At 39.8% G+C, this 19798-nt stretch overlaps 1 protein-coding gene across 4 annotated transcripts in view; it reads right to left on the reverse strand.

Annotated features, from left to right (window-relative positions):
* The window catches only part of ADAMTSL1 (ADAMTS like 1), a 901468-nt gene that overhangs the window by 319054 nt on the left and 562616 nt on the right, over positions 1-19798 (reverse strand). For all 4 annotated transcript variants that reach the window (XM_032392420.1, XM_032392419.1, XM_032392418.1 and 1 more), the window contains one exon: positions 16139-16184. In XM_032392420.1, coding sequence (XP_032248311.1) covers positions 16139-16184 — 46 coding nt within the window. The remainder of the gene's footprint in view (positions 1-16138; positions 16185-19798) is intronic.

The raw sequence follows: 19798 nt of genomic DNA on the forward strand, positions 1-19798 counted from the left end.
TGCTTTGGGATGGAATGTTCTGAATATATCTGTGAAGTCCATTTGGTCCAGTGTGTCATTTAAAGTCTTTATTTCCTTGTTGATCTTTTGCTTAGATGATCTGTCCATCTCAGTGAGGGGGGTGTTAAAGTCCCCCACTATTATTGTATTGTTGTCGATGTGTTTCTTTGCTTTTGTTATCAATCGGCTTGTATAATGGGCTGCTCCCATGTTAGGGGCATAGATATTTACAATTGTTAGATCTTCTTGTTGGATAGACCCTTTAAGTAGGAAATAGTGTCCTTCCTCATCTCTTATTTTAGTCTTTGGTTTAAAATCTAATTTGTCTGATATAAGGATTGCCACCCCAGCTTTCTTTTGGTGTCCATTAGCATGGTAAATGGTTGTCCACCCCCTCACTTTCAATCTGGGGGTGTCTTTGGGTCTAAAATGAGTCTCTTGCAGACAGCATATCGATGGGTCTTGTTTTTTAATCCAATCTGATAATCTGTGTCTTTTGATTGGGGCATTTAGCCCATTTACATTCAGGGTAACTATTGAGAGATAGGAATTTAGTGCCATTGTATTGCCTGTAAGGTGACTGTTACTGTATATTGTCTGTGTTCCTTTCTGGTCTATGTTGCTTTTAGGCTCTCTCTTTGCTTAGAGGACCCCTTTCAAGATTTCTTGTAGGGCTGGTTTTGTGTTTGCAAATTCCTTTAGTTTTTGTGTGTCCTGGAAGATTTTTATCTCTCCTTCTATTTTCAATGGCAGCCTAGCTGGATATAGTATTCTTGGCTGCATATTTTTCTCATTTAGTGCTCTGAATATATCCTGCCAGTCCTTTCTGGCCTGCCAGGTCTCTGTGGATAGGTCTGTTGCCAATCTAATGTTTCTACCATTGTAGGTTACATATCTCTTGTCCCGAGCTGCTTTCAGGATTTTCTCTTTGTCTCTGAGACATGTAAGTTTTACTATTAGATGTCGAGGTGTTGACTTATTTTTATTGATTTTCAGAGGGGTTCTCTGTGCCTCCTGGATTTTGATGCCTGTTTCCTTCCCCAAATTAGGGAAGTTCTCTGCTATAATTTGCTCCAATATACCTTCTGCTCCTCTCTCTCTTTCTTCCTCTTCTGGGACCCCAATTATTCTAATGTTGTTTCATCTTATGGTATCACTTATCTCTCAAATTCTGCCCTCGTGATCCAGTAGTTGTTTATCTCTCTTTTTCTCAGCTTCTTTGGAGCTGATGGAGACATCATTTGGTCTTCTATATCACTAATTCTCTCTTCTGCCTCATTTATCCTAGCAGTTAGAGCCTCCATTTTTTATTGCACCTCATTAATAGCCTTTTTGATTTCGACTTGGTTAGATTTTAGCTCTTTTATTTCTCCAGAAAGGGTTTCTCTAGTATCTTCCATGCCTTTTTCAAGCCCAGCTAGTATCTTTAAAGTTGTCATTCTGAACTCTAGTTCCGACATCTTACTAATGTCCGTATTGATTAGGTCCCTGGCAGTCAGTACTGCCTCTTGTTCTTTTTTTTTGAGGTGAGTTTTTCCATCTTGTCATTTTGTCCAGAGGAGAATAGACAAATGAGAGAACAAAAAGCTAACAGGGTAACAACGACCCCAGAAAAATATACACTAAACAAATCAGAAGAGACCTGAAACCAGGGGAAAAGAAGGGGAAAGAAAGAAAAAAGAAGAAGGAGAAGAAAAAGAATATGATCACATATGATCAGGCTGGTGAATAGATCAGTGCCACACAGTAGATTTGGGGCATATTTTGGTCTGTTAGAAGAAAGTGCCTCCCAAAATTTTAAAGAAAGAAAAACTTATATATGTACAAAAATAAGGGTAAATACGATGAAGGGATGGAATATGACTGTAAAGATGAAAATTATAAAAGATTTTATAAAAGGATTTGATAAGAAGTTGGTTGAAAAAAGAAAGAAGAGAAATTAAAAAAAAAAAAGGGAGAGAATGTGATCAGGCAGGAGACTAGAACAAAGCCATACACTAGAGATTTAGGGTATATTTTGGTCTGTTAGAAGAAACTGTATCCCAAAATTTTAAAGAGAGAACAACTTATATATATACCAAAAATAAGGTTAACTACAATGAACATATAGAATATGACTCTAAAAATGAAAAATAAAAAAGATATTTAAAAAAGGCATTGATAAGATGTTGGCTGAAAAGGGGAAAAAGAATAGAAAAAGAAATAAAAGAAAATAAAAAAATTAACTTTGAAAGACTAAAGAATCATACGGAAAAAAAAGCCATGGATTCTATGTGCAGTATTTCCCTAGCGCTGGAGTTCTGCCGTTCTCATTGATCGGTAAACTTGGTCTTGGCTGGCTGTTCTCGCTGATCTTCTGGGGGAGGGGCCTGTTGCCGTGGTTCCCAAATGTCTTTGCCGGAGGCAGAATTGCCCCGCCCCGCCCTTGCCGGTCCGCTCGGGTTTGCTCTCGGGAGCTTTTGTTCCCTGCAAGCTTTCCTTCCAGCTTTGGAGGCCGAGAGTGAAAATGGCAGCCTCCCAATCTCCACCACAGAGGATACGAGAACTCGGGGCCCCGCTCCTCAGTGCGCCCCCAGAGAAAAGCCGCCAGTCACTCCCATCTCCCCGGTCTCCGGCCACACTCCGTGCTCACCCGGCCTGTGACCGAGCGTTTCTATCTCTGGCACATGACCCCGTGTGGAGTCTCCAAACCCAGCAGATCCCCGCGGTGCGCTCCCGCGCTGCTCCTCCCAGGGGAGGAAGGGGAGTCTCCCCAGATCTGCCACTTGTTGGGTCCCTGCTGGAGGAGCAGTGGCCCGACTGTGCCGCGGATCACGGTTTATGGCAACCCTGAGCTGAGAGCCCGCGCCTGGGCTCCGTCTCTGCAGCCGGCTTCCCTGCTCCGATACCTGGGAGCTCTGCCACACTCAGGCACCCCTGGTCTTTCTGTGACCCCCAGGGTCCTGAGACCACACTGCCCTGCGAGGGTTCCACCCCCGCTTAGCCACCGGAGTGACGTCCCTCAGCAGAGCAGACTTGTACAAGTTCCGATTTTGTGCTCTGCGGCTCTATCACTTGCCGGAAGCAGCCAACAGAGGCCCCCTCCCCCGCCGTCCATCCTCCCGAATATCGCCTCGGATTCACTTCTCCGCACGTCCTACCTTCCAGAAAGTGGTCGCTTTTCTGTTCAGAGAGTTGCTGCTATTCTTTTCTTTGATCTCCTGTTGAGTTCGTAGGTGTTCAGAATGGTTTGATCCCTATCCAGCTGAATTCCTGGGACCAGACGAAATTTCGGTCTCCCACTCCTCTGCCATCTTGCTCCTCCTCCATGAATATTAATTTTGTTGACTTTCTTGATACAGTTATTTACTGTGTTTGGAATTTTTTTGAAAATTGGAAATTTGAAATATTTGTAGACTTATTTTCAATGGAAAGAGTTTGCTTGTCCTTTTTTTCTCTTTGTCCCCATCTGCTCTAAAAGTTTTGTGATTATCTCCATGTGGTTCATACAGCTCCCAGTTCAGAATTAAATTGCTATGCTGGAATTTTGGGTTTTATTTATTTTATTTCATTTTTAAAAAAATTTTTTAATTTATTCATTTAAGAGAGAAAGACAGAGAGAGCACAAGGAGGGGGAGAGACAGAGGGAGAGGATGAAGCAGACTCCCTGCTGAGCTGGGAGCACAATGCTGGGCTCGATCCCAGGATCTGGAGATCATGACCTGAGCCAGAGGCAGGTACTTAACCATCTGAGCCATCCGGGTGCCCCTGGAATTTGGGGTTTTATCCATAATGAGGAAGCTGCAAATTCAGCCACAGAGCCAAAGTGTCCTTTGGTAATTTCAGTCCATGATGTCTACCATCCTCTCTAGACCCACCGTTTCAGATAAAGCTCTCATCCCAGGCAAAACATCATTATTTAAAACCAAACCAAACCAAACTTCAGCTACTGTCTACACAAAGAGCCCATCCAGGTTTCTGACATGAAGTTCTCTACCTGGCTTAGGGGCTCCTTCTCATGTGCAAGTAAATTTAGCCCTGGTAATCCCTTAGGAGTTGAGCTGGGACTAATCTTTGCTTACTTCTAGTCATGGAGCCCAAAAGCCTGTGACCATCAGCACTGCTCACCATCTTGTATGTATGCTCCATTTTTGGTCTACGGACATTTTAATCTTGCTTTTGAACTTGGCTGTGTCATTGGTTTTATCATTTTATAATTTACCTGACATTGCTGCTTGTTTGGAAACAGAGGGAATACCAGATCTGAAATTCTCTTAGCTATTTCCTTATACTTTTCTTTCACATCTTATTTTGCATGGGATTGTAAATATCTGTATCTTTGGCTTCCTTGTCTTCCTGCCTCCAATTTCAAAACATTTGAGAGTAGACTATCTTGAACAAATCTGTTTGTTGTCATTTGCTCCTAGCATAATGCCGTGTACAGAGTCAATAACTAAAGTTCAATGAAAGTCATAGGAAAGTACACATCAGCTTATAAGAAACGCTCTCTTGCAATTAGCCTTGTACACAAATATATATAAGGTGGATACATTTCTTCCCTAGAAATAATCAGACAGAAACTAGAAGACATTTTAGGAGGGATATTACAAAGCAGGGGGTTTCATACTCTTATTTTGTTGCAGAGATACTTCCACCCTCCTCCCAAAGAATCTTAGGCAGGATGCTAATCAATAAAGCAGGTAAGAGCAGAGCCCTTCTGGACACAATAGGGGTGATGTTCATAGAAACCTGGCTGCTTAGCCTTCACCACCCAGCAATGAGGTCAAGGTGGCTCCACAGAAAGTTGTCTGAAAACTGATTTCCAAACTCCAGTTCTAGAAGTATCGAGAGGTTTGTCCAAGTTGCATTTCAGGATCTATAAGCATTCAAAGTAAATAATTCCCAGCAGTATTTTGAAGGAAGAAAAAGAAAAATTAAAAAGTCATAAATTCCACTTTGTGAAATGTAGTGATATATCATTTAAAATCTTCTGTTTGGGGAGGGCAGGAGTTTTTGTAATGAATATATTGTTTGGGAAAAGGAGAATGGTCCATTATAGGTCAAATGTGCTCTGACACACATTTGCTTGGCAAAGATTTGAAGGCAAAGACACCTAAATAATGCTTCCCTTCCCCATCCTTCTGTGATGACCATATTTCATTCAGGACTCCAAACAGAATTTGAAGCCCCAACTAAATACATCCTCAGAGCCATGGGTAGCTTTGCTCATCATAAGATTGTAAAGAAAAAAAATACAGCCAAACCTCCAAGATAGCCTCTTTAAATTTCACAGTTTCCTCCGAAAAGGAGGAGGATGTTGAAAATGCAGAGAAAAACATATGAAGAAAAGATTCCTAGAAGTACAATACAGTACGAAAGTGGGCTAATTAAACAATGGCCTTAGCTCAGAAGGCTCCGCACAGAGGTCTGGGAGTGATCTCTTAGAGGAAAAAGCATAGGAATTGATGTTGCCTGAGTTTCAACACATCTTGGTGTTAATTGGAAGATTTGATGCCGCTTATCATTTTGAGTCTCACGGAGAGCAGGCTGAGCACAGACAAGTATTTGCACGTTAGCAACCTATGCATGGCAGCTTGTTTAGTTTCATTCCACAAGGCACTCTGCCAAGGGAAGAACTGCAGTAGTAATTTCTTTCAAAGTCACTGTCAAATCCCCACTTTGAGCTTCTGTCTGGGTCACTGGAGGCCAGCATGCATTTTGTGTAATTCAGAAACTAGGACTTGAGAGAGTAAGTTTTGAGAAGTATTGACTCAGTAAATTTATATCCTCTTGACAGGAGGAGAAGCTCAAAGGAGAGGGAATTTGGGATGTTTTCAGCAAGGATGCTTAGATTTGCCTTTGCTGCTGCATTTGAATTGCACATTTAAAATCCTCAGCAGTTCATATACTTCTAGCCTTGAAGGATTATAATTGCTATAGTAAACTTATTTGAATATCTCTTTTCCTTAAAAAAAAAAAGCGTCTGTTGTAAAAATGCTTGAGGCTTAATCTTTTTGTATTGTAGTTTTGTTATTTGCTAAATGAGTCAGCCTAGATCATTGATACACCCTCTTGCATTATGCTGAGATGAACATGGGGTTTTGGCCTTATACAAACCTAGCAACACCACTAGAACCACTAGGTAAAGTATTTTATCTCTTTAAATGTCCAGATTTCTTTATCTGTAAAATCAGGGTAATACCTCTCAAGGTGGTGTGAGAATTAAATGAGTTAGTCACTAGCCCTCGGCCTGGCACCTGGCAGATAACCAAAACAAATGAGTTCCTTTCTAATTCTGATCTTCTGTAGATCTATGACTTTGCCAGGATCCCTTTGAGGTGTACGATCCGTGTTCCAGTCATTTTCTATAGAGATGCCAACACAGAGAGGAGAAAGGTGCGTGCCTGTGGTCATGGAGCTAGCTGGGAGAGAGACTCACGCCAGCTTTTCTAGTCCGATAAATCCCAACACTCTAAGGAAATGATAGACAATCCTTCAATCCCCTTCATCAGGTGAATCAGTGAAGGGTTTTTCTTCCCTTCAAAAATCTATCAAGCCTGGACTGGACCATTAACAGCAAGATGCACACCTGCAAAAGGTCTAGCTGACCTTTTTCCTCAGAGAGTTTCAGTAATGGCAAGTGATCATGACGATACTGAAGGAAACAAATTCTGAGTTGACCATGTAGGCATTCCTGTTCGTACTAACAGCCTTAGGAAAGCAGTTGCTTGACAGTTAGCTATCAATCCACAGGAAAAGAACGTAGCTGCTATGTGAGGCACTCAGTTCTTATCATTTAGCACTACATGCGTGAACTAGAACATGTGACTACAGGGAGGCCAGCTCGTATCACTCAAAGGCTATTTACAAGTATTGTCAACCTTCCCTCTGACAGTCTCCATGGGATGTCGCTGGCTTAGAATAAACTGTGACCAACTTGGGGGGGGGGCAATTCCCCTATAGCCTTTAAATATACCAGAAGGATGCCAATCAGCAGAAATTAGTCATAACAATATATTTCCTTTTGTATTTTCCCCAACGATTTGGAGTTCTTCATATTATCCTGAGTGAGGGATGAGGGCAAAATCATCCTCAGCGGGGGAATTTAGCTCTTTTGGAAGACCATCCCTCACCTGTCTTTGCCAATCTAAGGTGGCAGAAGGAACGAAAATTCATTGCGGGTCTCCCATGTAGTTACATCATTGCATGGATTTTTGCAGAGGGGTACTGTGAGGTGAACATGCCCCTCATTTCCACTCATAATTGAGAAAACTGAGGCTGTGGGCAGTCCGAAGAGCTTGCCCAACCACAGGGGGGCAACGGCAGAGCAGCCCAGCCTGGGTTCTCTCCATGGAGTCATGTTCACGTCACACCCCTCCCAGAGAGTAAAAAGCTGAGGCAGAGGATAAGAAACACATCAAGAGAACACACTAAGGCGGAAGGAAAACTAGAGAAACTTCGGAGGGGTCCAATAAAGACATGTCAGAAGAAGCATTAAAAAGAAAAGAAATGTGTGCTGCAGTCAAAAGAAGGCCTAGGGGAGAAGAAAAGCAGAAGGGCCCAACCCGCTGGGGAGGAAAAATCCCTAAAAACTTGGCTGGCTGCCTAGCAATAAGCACTGCAGAGAGATCTATATCCACCAGATCCACCAAATGAAGGAATCTGTGAATCATTAAAAAAATGTTTATTTCTTTATGCCACAAATGATAAAACAGTTACTCATAAAATATGAGGGCTTTTTATTTTTTTTCCCCGGAGTAATTGCTGCAGATATTTTCAACCATTTATTCTAAAGGCTCGGTGTTTAACTATTGGAAGAGAAATGATGTGTTTTGAACCAAAATCAACCTCCAGTTATCCACATGGCATGCTGTATACTTGCACTTAGAGATTAATTCATTTGCAGGATGGTCAAAGCTTGCTTAGCGCTGGTGCTAACAGAGGTTCGAACAGGGACTCTGTCCGCAGGGAAACAATACAAGTCACTTAGCACTTCTTGCCCCCTAAATATTATTTTCCTTTGTTATTAATTTCAGCATAAATAGAAAGAATTATGGTCCAAGTCGGGAAAATCAAGATGTTCCTGAAAATGTGTTCCCTAAAGAACATCCTTTTGTTTCAGCAATAGTGATTCTCAATGTTGAAAGGGAAAAACATACACACACAGAAACCACAAAGCCCTACAAGTGGTTAAGTCACCATTCTACATTCATTCTAGCTTTGTGGGAAGTTAGACTCGTTAGGGGAGGGATATTGATTGGTCCCCTGGGATATGTTCCTGAGAATATATAACAATTCCAACCAAGCATTCGTCTGGCCAAAGAAAGCCAAGCCATAAGGCTGCCAGAGACCTAACTGTTCAGCCTACGGAGTATAGTATAGAAAGTCTGTTTTCCGGGGCGCCTGGGTGGTTCAGTTAGTTAAGCATCAGACTCTTGATTTCGGCTCAGGTCATGATCTCAGGATCCTGAGACCGAGCCCTGTGTGGGGCTCCCTGCTCAGCAGGGAGTCTGCTGGAGATTCTCTCCCACCCTCTGCCCCTCCCCCTGTGTTCTCTTTCTCTCTCTCTCTCTCTCTCTCTCTCTCAAATAAATAAATAAATAAATAAATCTTAAAAAAGAGTCTGTTTTCCTATACTTCATCCAAAGGAAGGGGCATTATAAGCCTGCAGTTCTGCCAGAGATGAGGACTAATATTCTTGTTCCAGAATACCTGGAACCTGTTTATTTGGCAAAATAATCAAGAAAAGTTCTCCATGATGTCACACAGTAAGGCTGACCTTCAGGGATTTAAAGTGATCTAATTTTCACTTTTATAAATAGGGTATTCTCCTGGAAAGAGTACTTCACCGCAGAAAGGGGGAGTAGAAGAAAGGGACTGAGGGAGGGCAGAGCCAACATTACTGAGCATGCTCACAGCTTTTTAGATGTTTCCCCATGTAATCCTCAGAAAAACTGTGAATTTTTTTCCTCAAACTTTCAAAAATAAATACATATATTCAATGACTTTCAAACTATTTTGCCCCGACCTCATTTTCTTTTTTATATTTTTAAATTTATACCTGTAATAGAAGACTACATATGATCATTGTAAAAAATCAAAAGTACTACAAAAGTATACAGAATAAAAAAAGGAAAGTCCTTTTTCAGTTACTCAAAATCTCTCTCTGCACAACATCATCACTGTGATCAATTTGATATGTGTCCTTCAAGACCGTGTGGTATGCCACACACCCAGACAGACCTCAGTTTGGGGATTTTTAAAAACTGACTGAGATCATATTAAAGACATTACTCTACAACCTGCTTCTTTCACACTTGATATGTCTTGGAAAAACTCTACAGGCTTGGACATACAGAGCCGACTTACTCTTTTTAATGACTGTATAGTCTCCATGGTATGGACGTACCACAGTTTATTTAACCAGCCCCTTTCCATTTGTTTCCAATTTTTCAACTACCATAAACACCGTATTAACATTCTTTGGATATATATATAAGAAGGGCATTTTTACAGGTAAGAAAACAGAGATTAAGGAATTTTGTTTCAAAAGCATGTAACTACTAAGTGGCAGCCCACTTAGAGATTACGGTTTTTCTAGTCCTTCATGTCCATGGGGTTGAAAAATGAAGTGTGTCCTTTAGATCACTCTCAGCTCCTAGCCACACATCTTGATGGCCCCTCAGAGATGGCCATTACAAGGCTAAATGCACATGGGTAAGGATAGGAGAGGCTGGCCCCAATTTTGTTATATTAACTTACAATTCAAGTCCTAATAAAGTTACTTGGGAGAGACATGTGCTGTCAGAGTTTAAAATGAGAGTGCTCTCTTTCTCAAGGAAGATTACAGTATAAGGAAAATTCCTGCTCTTCAGCTGGATGGGTCATTAATGAGGGAATTATGAATGGATCCAGCAGGAAGAACAGTTCTTAGGTCCAGTGCTCCTGAGTCTAGTCAGCCTTGGGGAGGACCACTCTGGATGCCCAGGGTGCCCTCTGGAAGCTCCGTGGAGTAGGGGGAGGGTTTTGAACATTATTAGGAAGAAACCAACATTCTTTCCCTCAGAATTTCTTTCTCAGGTAAGAAACATGTTACTTGAGGTTAAGAAAACCTCCCACTGCCTTTCATATATTTCAGTCTGAGACTGACCGGCTCTGGGCCTAGAAGAGAAATGCACAGAAAGGGGTGATTAGAGCAATCCCCTTGCTGTCAGCCTTCTGGTCCTCTTGCAAATAATGCCCATCGCCCTTAGTCAGAGGCTATGAATGCCCCTTACGAATGACACTTGGGGGTATATTCAGACTCCTCAGTACGGATAAAATACCGTACCTCATAAAATGACCTACCAGTGCCTCGAGAAGCTGGGTTAGTTCATGCCTCCCCCTTCACATGTACTAATGGGGCCCCAAGGTCATGTCAGAGAGAATTTTCTGACCACCCCATACACAGTAGCTTCCCCCATGTCAGTCTTTATGCCTGCTTGATTTCCCTCAGAATTGTTCACTCCAAAATTGTCACAGTCCTCTTTATTTGTTTATAATCTGCTTTCTCTCACTAGAGAGTAAGTTTCATTAGAGCAGGGCCTTACCTTTCTCTGTAGCTATGATACCCCATTGCCTAGAGAAAGTGCCTGGGACACAGTAGGTCACAGCAGAAATTGTTCAACAAATTCCATTTCCATTTTTTATAACACTCTCTCATTGTAGCCTGGAAAAGTTCCTATCATTTTGAAAGGCTCTACTCAAATGTTACCTTATTTAGGATTTCATTCATTCATTCATTCATTCATTTGTCATATGTGTTGAAAGCCTACCACATGATAGAGGTTGCTAAGCTTCATCTGTTCATAGCCCCTGTCATATCTCAGTAATTTTTTATAGCACCCTAGGCCAAAAGGAATACCTAATAGTTCCATTGATTAAGTCTAGGTCCAAACAACTCAATAGGTATTTGCATCTTAACGACTTAGTAGCTATTTAATGACTTAGTAGCTATTTGAAAAAAATATATAGTAGCTTTTATTTCATTCATAAATAACCAGGTTTACCTACTCATGGTAAGTTTGCACTTGTTGAGTACTGCAAAACTTCTTAATGTATGAAATCGGATTGGACAATTGCCACCCTCATCTCCGGTCCTACGTTGATTTCCTCACAGTACTCGCTTTTTTTTTTTTTTAAGATTTTATTTATTTATTTTGACAGAGAGAGAGAGGGAGCAAGCACAAGCAGGGGGAGTGGCAGGCAGAGGGAGAGGGAGAAGCAGGTTCCCCAAGGAGCAGGGAGCCCAACGTGGGGCTCGATCCCAGGACCCTGGGATCATGACCTGAGCTGGAGGTAGATGCTTAATGGACTGAGCTACCCAGGTGCCCCTCACAGTACTTGTTTTTAATCAAAGCTTCAGGAGAACTGGGTTTGTTGCTTATTCACCAACTTAGCAAAGATGTCACAGAAAGGAATATAGCATGATCTAGTAGTTTGCATAGTGCCCAACACATGTCAAGGATCGCTGTGGTTCCTTTGAATATTTAAAATATCCCAGGGCAGACCTGTCAGGTGGCTGTGTTCCCTGACAGACTGTTTCAGAAGCTGTTGTTAGACAATTCATGCTAGACACTGGATGTACGCTGGTGAGAAAATCAGACATGGACCTTCCGTGACCTCTTAGCACAGAATTCCCTGCCTACTCAACTCTGGAAGAGCTCTAGAAGAGATACAGAAATGTGGCTTCCAAACTCTTGTGAAGGTTAAGGATGGTGACAAAGAAACAGTTTATAAGTAACACAATATTAGTCTAAACACTTTGAAAGTAAATTTAAAATGCCTACTTAAGATCAAGGGGCCCAGATTTGAGGTCTAATTTGAATAAGCATGAAGATGTGACCTAAGGAAACCTTTTTGAGGAGTCCCAGGGATGATCTGAGACCTAAATGACTCACTTGAGTGGTTTGCTAGTTGACACCTATTGTTTTTCCCAATAGTATTCTTAGCCTTTCCTTACAGATTGAGAGGGGCCTGCCACTTTCCTACACAGGAGCAGGGACTGTGAAATGGGAAAGGTTGAATGCACTATGTCCTTAGAAATGAAAATAGTCTACTTGGACCAGCTAGAAATAGTAGAAGAAGGTAGCATGGGGGTGCCTGGGTGGCTCAGTTTGTTAAGCATCTGCCTTCGGCTCAAGTCATGATTTCAGGGTCCCGGGATCAAGTCCCGCATTGGGCTCCCTGCTCAGTGGGGAGCTTGTTTCTCCCTCTCCCTCTGCCCCACCCCCTGCTCATGCTTTCTCTCTCTCAAATAAATAAATAAAATCTTAAAAAAAAAAAAAGAAAGTAGCATGACTATGAGAACTAGGCAAACATCATGGGAACTTCCTTTATTGATATCCCCCTGTCTGTAGAGTGATTGACAAGAAAACCATAAAAGCATGTGAGCTGATTTTTCAGGCAATGCAGAAAAATTAAGAAAAGTGAGGAGATACTTTCTCCTCCTCAGCCTCGGAGAATAAGAACCTAAAGAAATGTCATATGCGGCACCTATGAAGAATAGAAAAAGAGGGTGAATCTGTGGAGAAGAGGTTCAGAAGAGCCTCAGGAAGCTGTCAGGGATTAAGGACTGACCCTGGACACTTAGCTAACAAGAGACCCTTGAGTTCTTCCAAAACAGGTATTTAAAAGGGGAATATTTAACTTAATTGCCCTGAACTTCTTAGTTTGAGAAACTGGAATGTGATTATGAAAAGATTCTTTCTTATGAGATTTTTCATTTGTGTTTTGGCAATGTTGCTTCTGTCGTGGCCAAAAGACAGAAAAAAAAAAAAAAAAAAAAGCTTCAAATGATTTGAAGACTTTAGATTCTCATAAAAAACTCAGGGTCAGTTTGATTCTGCAAGCTGTAAAGAATTGGCTCAGGTAACACTGTGGGTTTTAAATAAAATTAGGTCTGAGTCTTAGCCTACATCTGTCCACAAAAGTGCTCATAATGATAGCAAGGAAATTGTGGGCTGTTTCTGAAGAGCTTTAAGGAAAGGGTAGGCAGACATCTGCTCATGATGCTTTAGGCATTCATCTACTCAGGAGAGTTTGGACCCTTTCCACTATTTTAAAAGCTTTTATAAAGAACCAGAATGGACATTATGGAGATTCTTAAATAACATCATGGTAGTTAAAAAAAAAAAAACCCTGATATACAAGATATCACTACTTTAAAAGGGATAGTAAAGAAAACCAATGAGCTAAAGTATATTTCCATTAAACATTTTTTATACCGTTTCTAAAACAAACTCTGTCAATACCATTTTTTCAAAATTCAAGAACTACAGATTTGATTCTTCTAACCAATCGGCAGTTAAACCTATGTGGCACCTAGTGTTCTCAGTGGAAATAAGGAAATGAACTAGGCAAAATTTTCCACTGAACAATAACTCTGATTCCTAAAGATCATGTCTTCTAGTTGCGTGCACTCTCCCTGGTCGGGGGTTAAAAATATAAATACGTTTCGTTCATCTTGGTCTCTCTTGGCTCATCTCATCTGTACTCTGGCAGCAGGTCACCTCTAATGCCAGTTTTCTCTATTCCTGCCCCAGTGCACCACTGGACTAAGTCCTAACACCCTTCTCCCCTTGTTCTCTGTCAGATCAAGCTTTTTGGCCTCAGCTGAAGCCCCTCTTGGCCACCTAACAATTCCCTATTTTGCTTTGCTGGCTTCCACATGATTCCCCCAGTGGCTGTTGTAGATCTTCGTGCTCACTTCGTCAAGTTCAACTCACCTCCTTCATTTTCAGCAGGTGACAGAGAAAACTCTACAGGGAAGCTTGAGCCTGTGTATCCTGAGCAGCCTCAACTTTTCTTCAAAATCTTTCTAGTTCCTCATCCTTCCTCTCTCAGTTTACTTCTATTTTCTCAGAGTGAAGCATATGGCCTTTTCCTTTACCAAGATTCCTCTTCTTGTCACCCACTGTGTCCCCTCACCTCATAACATCAATCTCTCCTTTTAGATCAACTTATTTCTCAAGGTTTACTCATTGCAAACAGACCAACTACCCACCTACCTTTATGTGACTTCACAGATGATGGAATACCTCTGTTAATATTTAATAAGAATAGCTTATACCCATAGACTCCATTTTCTCATTGATATTCATTTTTACCCCCTGTTATCTTGATTTTTGTTCCTAGTACACCATATAAACCATTGCCCCAGCAGGCTTTTTTTTCAGTGTTCAACCTATTGGCAACATTTATCCTACTGAACACCTTTAGGAATTCTTCTTTCTTCTGCTACTTCTCTCATGGTGCCTTTTGTGGTTTACCTGGCACTCTTGTTCTTTCTCTCTGAATACAGATATTTACCAAAGTTCTGAGCTTTTTTCCTCTTATGATTCTACATGCTCTACCTAAGGAACTGCTTCCCAATCTTCAAATTTTATACATCTTATTTGTGTTCCTATGGCTCATGCCTTGATCCCTTTCCCGAGATCAAATCCCCATTGCACAGTTGAATATACCACCTACAAGTCCAGCCTGCATGCCAAACTCCATAGTGTCCTTAAATCAAATTTCTCATTTCTCTCTCCCAAACTTCCTCCCAATGTTCCTAGTTTTGATGATGGTATCCACCATTCTTTCAGAAGCCTGAGTATTCATTTAAATTCAGCAAATTTCTATCATGTGCTTAATAGGTGTGAGTCAACAGTTCCAGGCATGGGGGGATAAAGGGGAGAACATGATGCATGAGGCTCCTATCCTCATGGAGTTTACATTCTAGAGTGGGAAAACAGAAAACAAACAAGTAATCAAAGAATATAAATTTTGGTAGAGATTAGTTCTATGAAGAAAGTCAAAGTACTATAAAGGAAGCAAGATTGTTCTGAGAGTTGGGATTGGGCAGTGGGACAAGCACATCAGATAAGATGGTCAAGGAAACCTCTCTGAGGACGTGGCATTTGAGATGACTGGAATAAGGAAAATGCCAATCATGTAGATAGTGAGGAAAGAGCTACTCTAACAGAGGATGGGCCAGTGCAAGAGCTCTAAATATGTACACACCTCTCTGTTTCCTTAACTCTCACTTCAGTTCATCATTCTAATTTAAATTGCTTGTTAGGTCTTGCAAAAGGACCTTAATTTTTATATCTTCTGAGATAAAAGCGCTGGTTTAAGCGCTGATTGTGTCTTGCTCCCCATTGATTTCCTGTTCCACAGCATCCCTCATATCATGACAGAATTAATCTTCCTGAAGTGAAAGAAACTATAATATCATCCCCTTGCTCCAAAGCCTCTAGTGATCCCCCATCATTCACTGAAATAATATAAGCTTGGAAGACTAACATTCAAATCTGTTCAACGTGTAACCTCAAAATATTTTTCAGTCCTTTTCTTCCATACTGCTAGGCACAATCCTATCCAAATTCATATGCAGAGCACACCTTAAACATTTCTGCATCCAAAGTTGCCCATCGTGTCCCCTTTACTTGGACTGAGTGTCACTCCCTCATACTCATTGTGGATCAGTCACAGCTCTCCTGGTCCTCAAGCTCCATCTAAAACACTTTTTCCTTGACGACCCTTCAGATGTCTCTCCATTTTTAACCCACAAACAATTTTATCCCTTTCTTCGAGCATTTGTCATACTTTGTGCTAGAATGTGGTTATGTGCACATCTATCTTCTCTCTCTGCATCTCTTACTTTATCACAGTTGTTTCCAGACAGTGACCACATGTTATTTCTCCCTGTACTAGTGCAGTGCCTCACACATAGTTGGCATGGAACAGTATTTGTTGAATGAATGAATGAATTTGTCAAATCTGAGTTTGATTAACTAATATTTATTTCACAAGACCCCAGTGGTTTCCCTTTTATCATTCCTCTTATTGGTTCTCAAGGGACTTAGATGTGAAAAGTCAGAAAGCAGAGAAGTACAGAACAGAGTCCCTATTTTGAAATAGTCTAGTTAGTTTCAATCTGGCCAATTGATTAAAAGTTTATATTGAGGAACATTAAAATATCTATTTTTTTACGGTTGCACCGTCACTATAGGGTGAGATGAATAACTCTTACTGAAACACTAATTGATTTCTTGTTCAGGATACATAAAACTGCTTAGCATTATTCAGTTCTTAAAAAAATACATTATCACAATCACAGAAGCTCAATACTTACCACATTACTGCATGTTCTATATCGGATATTTCTTCCCTCACAGCTCCTAGGTGATAAAAAGAAAAACAAACTCATTACTACCTGTGAAAGGCTCAAAATTGAAACTATTTGCTTGTAAAAACAAGTTTCTCTTAATACTAATAAGAGTCTTTCTTTTCTTCTGAGTATCAATGTTCTCAGAGAAGTTCCTATCAAATACTAAACAGCGTTATCTTAAGAAGTCATGCATGGAAACGGATTTCTCTATGAGGGAGGAAACTAAGCATTCATTTTGCTTCCAAAAATTTTCAAAATAAGTATTTACAGTTGGTGCTTATTTAGCCAAATAAATATTAATGCAAGGTTTTCTGTAAATGAATCCTGTCTTCCTAATTATTTCAGGTATAAGACTGAAGAGATATTTCACTGAGAAAATGTAGATCTAGCATAAGGTAAAAATGGGACTTAATATTCAACATGTCTTAAAATTACACATCTAAGGACAGGAAAACTCAGTACTTAAAGAATTATTTTTACTTCTAAAATACATGCTCATTGTAGAGGTTTTGGGAAAGGAAGACTACAAAAACAAAATCTCCCAGAGTTGCCTCACCTAAGGATAATCACTATTATTTTGATTTTATTGATTTCTTCTCAGTGTGGAGGAAATCACATCACCTATACCATTTTGTAGTTTGTTTTTTTTTTTTCACTTAAAAATTTTTGGAAGCATTTTCCCACACTGTTAAATAACTTTGAAGACATAGCTTTGAGAGTTACATAATATTCCATTAAATGAGATAACATAATATTTGTAATCATTCTTCCATGACTTGTCATTTAAGTAATTTCCAATTAGGGGTTTGATAAATGATAGTGTGATAAACTATGTCCATGTGTATGTTCTGTTTAAGTTTCTGACTATGGCTGTAGGATAGATAAATTTCTAGAAGGGAAATTACTGGACTAAAGGGAATGAACTTTTATAAGGCTTTTGATAAATATTGCCAAATCGCATTCCATAAATTTGTACCATTCTGTACTCCCATCAGCACTACATGGGAGTTTCCATTTTACTGAATTTCTGTGAACAAAAACAATTTTTGATTAAATATTCAGTGATGACACTTAAAGCAAGGACAGCAGTACTCTGCTCTTTGCAAAATGAGTCATACTTTTTACAAAACCAGTAAAAATATAATATAAAATGCTGAGAGAATGATTATACTAATAACTAATAGTTATGAAATCCCAGGTACGTTTCTAAGTTTGTTATACGTATTAATTTATTTAATCTTTTCAAGAACCCTGGGAGATAGGGTACTATTATTATACCCATTTTATAGATGAGAAAACTGAAGCTCAGGTAAGTAATTTGTCCAAATCCCACAAGTGTTAAGGAGTAGAGCTGAGATTTGAAGCAAGGCCATCCAGCTTCAGAGCTTACACTCATAATCACGACGATTTACCACCACCTAATTTACTTGTTTGTTCAGCAAATGTCCATTGAGCTCCTATTATGTGCTGGGCAATGCATTTACTTCTGGGAATACAAAGAAGAATGAATATGATTTTGTCCTTGGTATTAAGAAAATGTCGTTATAATTCAGTGTAAGAAAAGCTAGATAGTATTTGTATTAGGTCTTGAGGATGTTATCAAAAAGAGAATAGCATCCGAAAATATAATTACACAAAAGCTGTCCTAAAGAAATAGAAAGGTACCAGGCCAGAAGACCGGACTGTGACCAGTTTGACACATTAACATGCATTAACAATAGAATGTGGGAAAGGAAAGGAAGGGCTGGCAGGTGTTACAATCATAGAAAAGAAGAGAATGATGGAGATATCTGGTTGTCAGTGGCCAGCCCAGCAATGTCCCAGGCCAAAGGCCAATGAACTGCATATCCTCCAGGTCCCATTGGCAAGGCTGTTGCTTTCATGATATAGATGCCCCATGCTAATTTAGTGGATGCCAACAAATGTCTGTTCATCCCAGGAATACCCCTTGTTACTATGCCATGTTGACCAAACAACTTGCCAAGAGTGATCTGGTTTCTCAGGACTGCTGAGAGGCAGACTGAGCTCGTCATGCTGATGTGGGTATTTTGGTCCATATGGTAGTCCTATTTTTCACTGTAAGTTAATAAATAAACTCGCATTCTAGTTTGAAACATTAATCTCATGGACCAAGTCATTGTGAGTCTACCTCCAAGAAGAGGATCTGTTCTTTGTATGATTGCTGAAAAATACCAGATTTCTGAGTCTAAAAAGATGATGACTAGGCTCCAGTTGATGGTAAATTTGCAAGGTAATGAATTCTATAACCCAGAGGCCTCAGGTAGCATGCCATTTAGACATTGGTCTTGGCTGAATGTGGTAAGTTTTTCAGTTTTAAAATTCTGAGTACATAGGTGACATGGTGTAATGGTCCAGAGTACCCACTTTGAAACCAAAATCCTCTTTCTGGAATCTTGACCACTTCTGCAGTTTTAATATCTCAGTTTTATCATCTGTAAAATGGGATAATATTACTTATCTCTTGGGATTATCATGAAGATTAACTGTGTTAATATTTGTGAAACACTTCCAAAAGTACCTAGCACACAGTAAGCATTAGGTAGACATTTGATAAATTAATTGCAGAACAGCTATAAAAAGATAATAGATATTGAAAGAGGGTTAAGAGTATGTAGAGAATAAACCACAGGCAAAGGCATAGAGGTATAAAAAGATATGGCTTGGTTTTGCTGGAGTTTGGGATTTATATGGGGAACTGTAGATGAGAGAAATACCTTCTAATTTTGAACTTGGCAATAGACAAAGGGGAACCACCAAATGTTTTAAAACCAAAGAGATATAATGACTTCTTGCTTTAAAAAAGTGAATTCTGGTGTTAATCATTAAGATCTTAAGGCTCTATGCTTTTCACCTCCTTTTATTTTCCTTTCCTAGCCTTATCCCCAAAAGGAATAATGAAAACAACTCTAAATTAGGAGTTTGAAGATGTAGGTCATAGACTTTGCTCTTCTCCTTGCATAAGCCTCTTGCCCTCTCGGGATCTTACCCTTCTCATCAGTCCAATGTATGTTGGGACGGTGGGACACCAAGTTGTGATCACTAACTGAGATAATTTACAAAAGCTCTGTTCAAATGCCAAGGGGTTATTATCAAGATATCATTTACTAAAAATCAAACCAAAACAAGCAGAAAAAAACCTGCTTCATTAACTTAAATGAGCCTTACCCCATATATTTCCAACCACAAACACACATTTTAAAAGCATCCTTGAAAGATAGGAGATTAAGGCACATAATATAAAAGACTGATTTAAATCCTTCTTACTTAGCAAAAACAAAAACAACCACAAAACAAGGAGAAACACTTGCTGCAATTTCCAAAGAATATCTGATAATTGTCTAACACCTCATATTGATTTACAAATAATTTAATTTTTCCCCTGAATTAAGCCTTCCCTTTACTAGATAGTATTACTTTATTTAGTGAGAGCTTATTTCATTTAATTGACTGAAATGTGATATTAAAGTGGTAATGCTGGATTTTGGAAAGGTCCTCGTTACTGAAAGACATTATAAAATTATGGATAACAATAGTAATTCTAGCCTTTATTGAGTGTTCTATAGGTATCCAGCCAAGGTTACATATTCTGTGTACATTATCAAT

This window comes from Phoca vitulina, unplaced genomic scaffold, assembly GCF_004348235.1.
Source record: "Phoca vitulina isolate PV1807 unplaced genomic scaffold, GSC_HSeal_1.0 scaffold67, whole genome shotgun sequence".
In the NCBI taxonomy this organism is placed as follows: domain Eukaryota; kingdom Metazoa; phylum Chordata; class Mammalia; order Carnivora; family Phocidae; genus Phoca; species Phoca vitulina.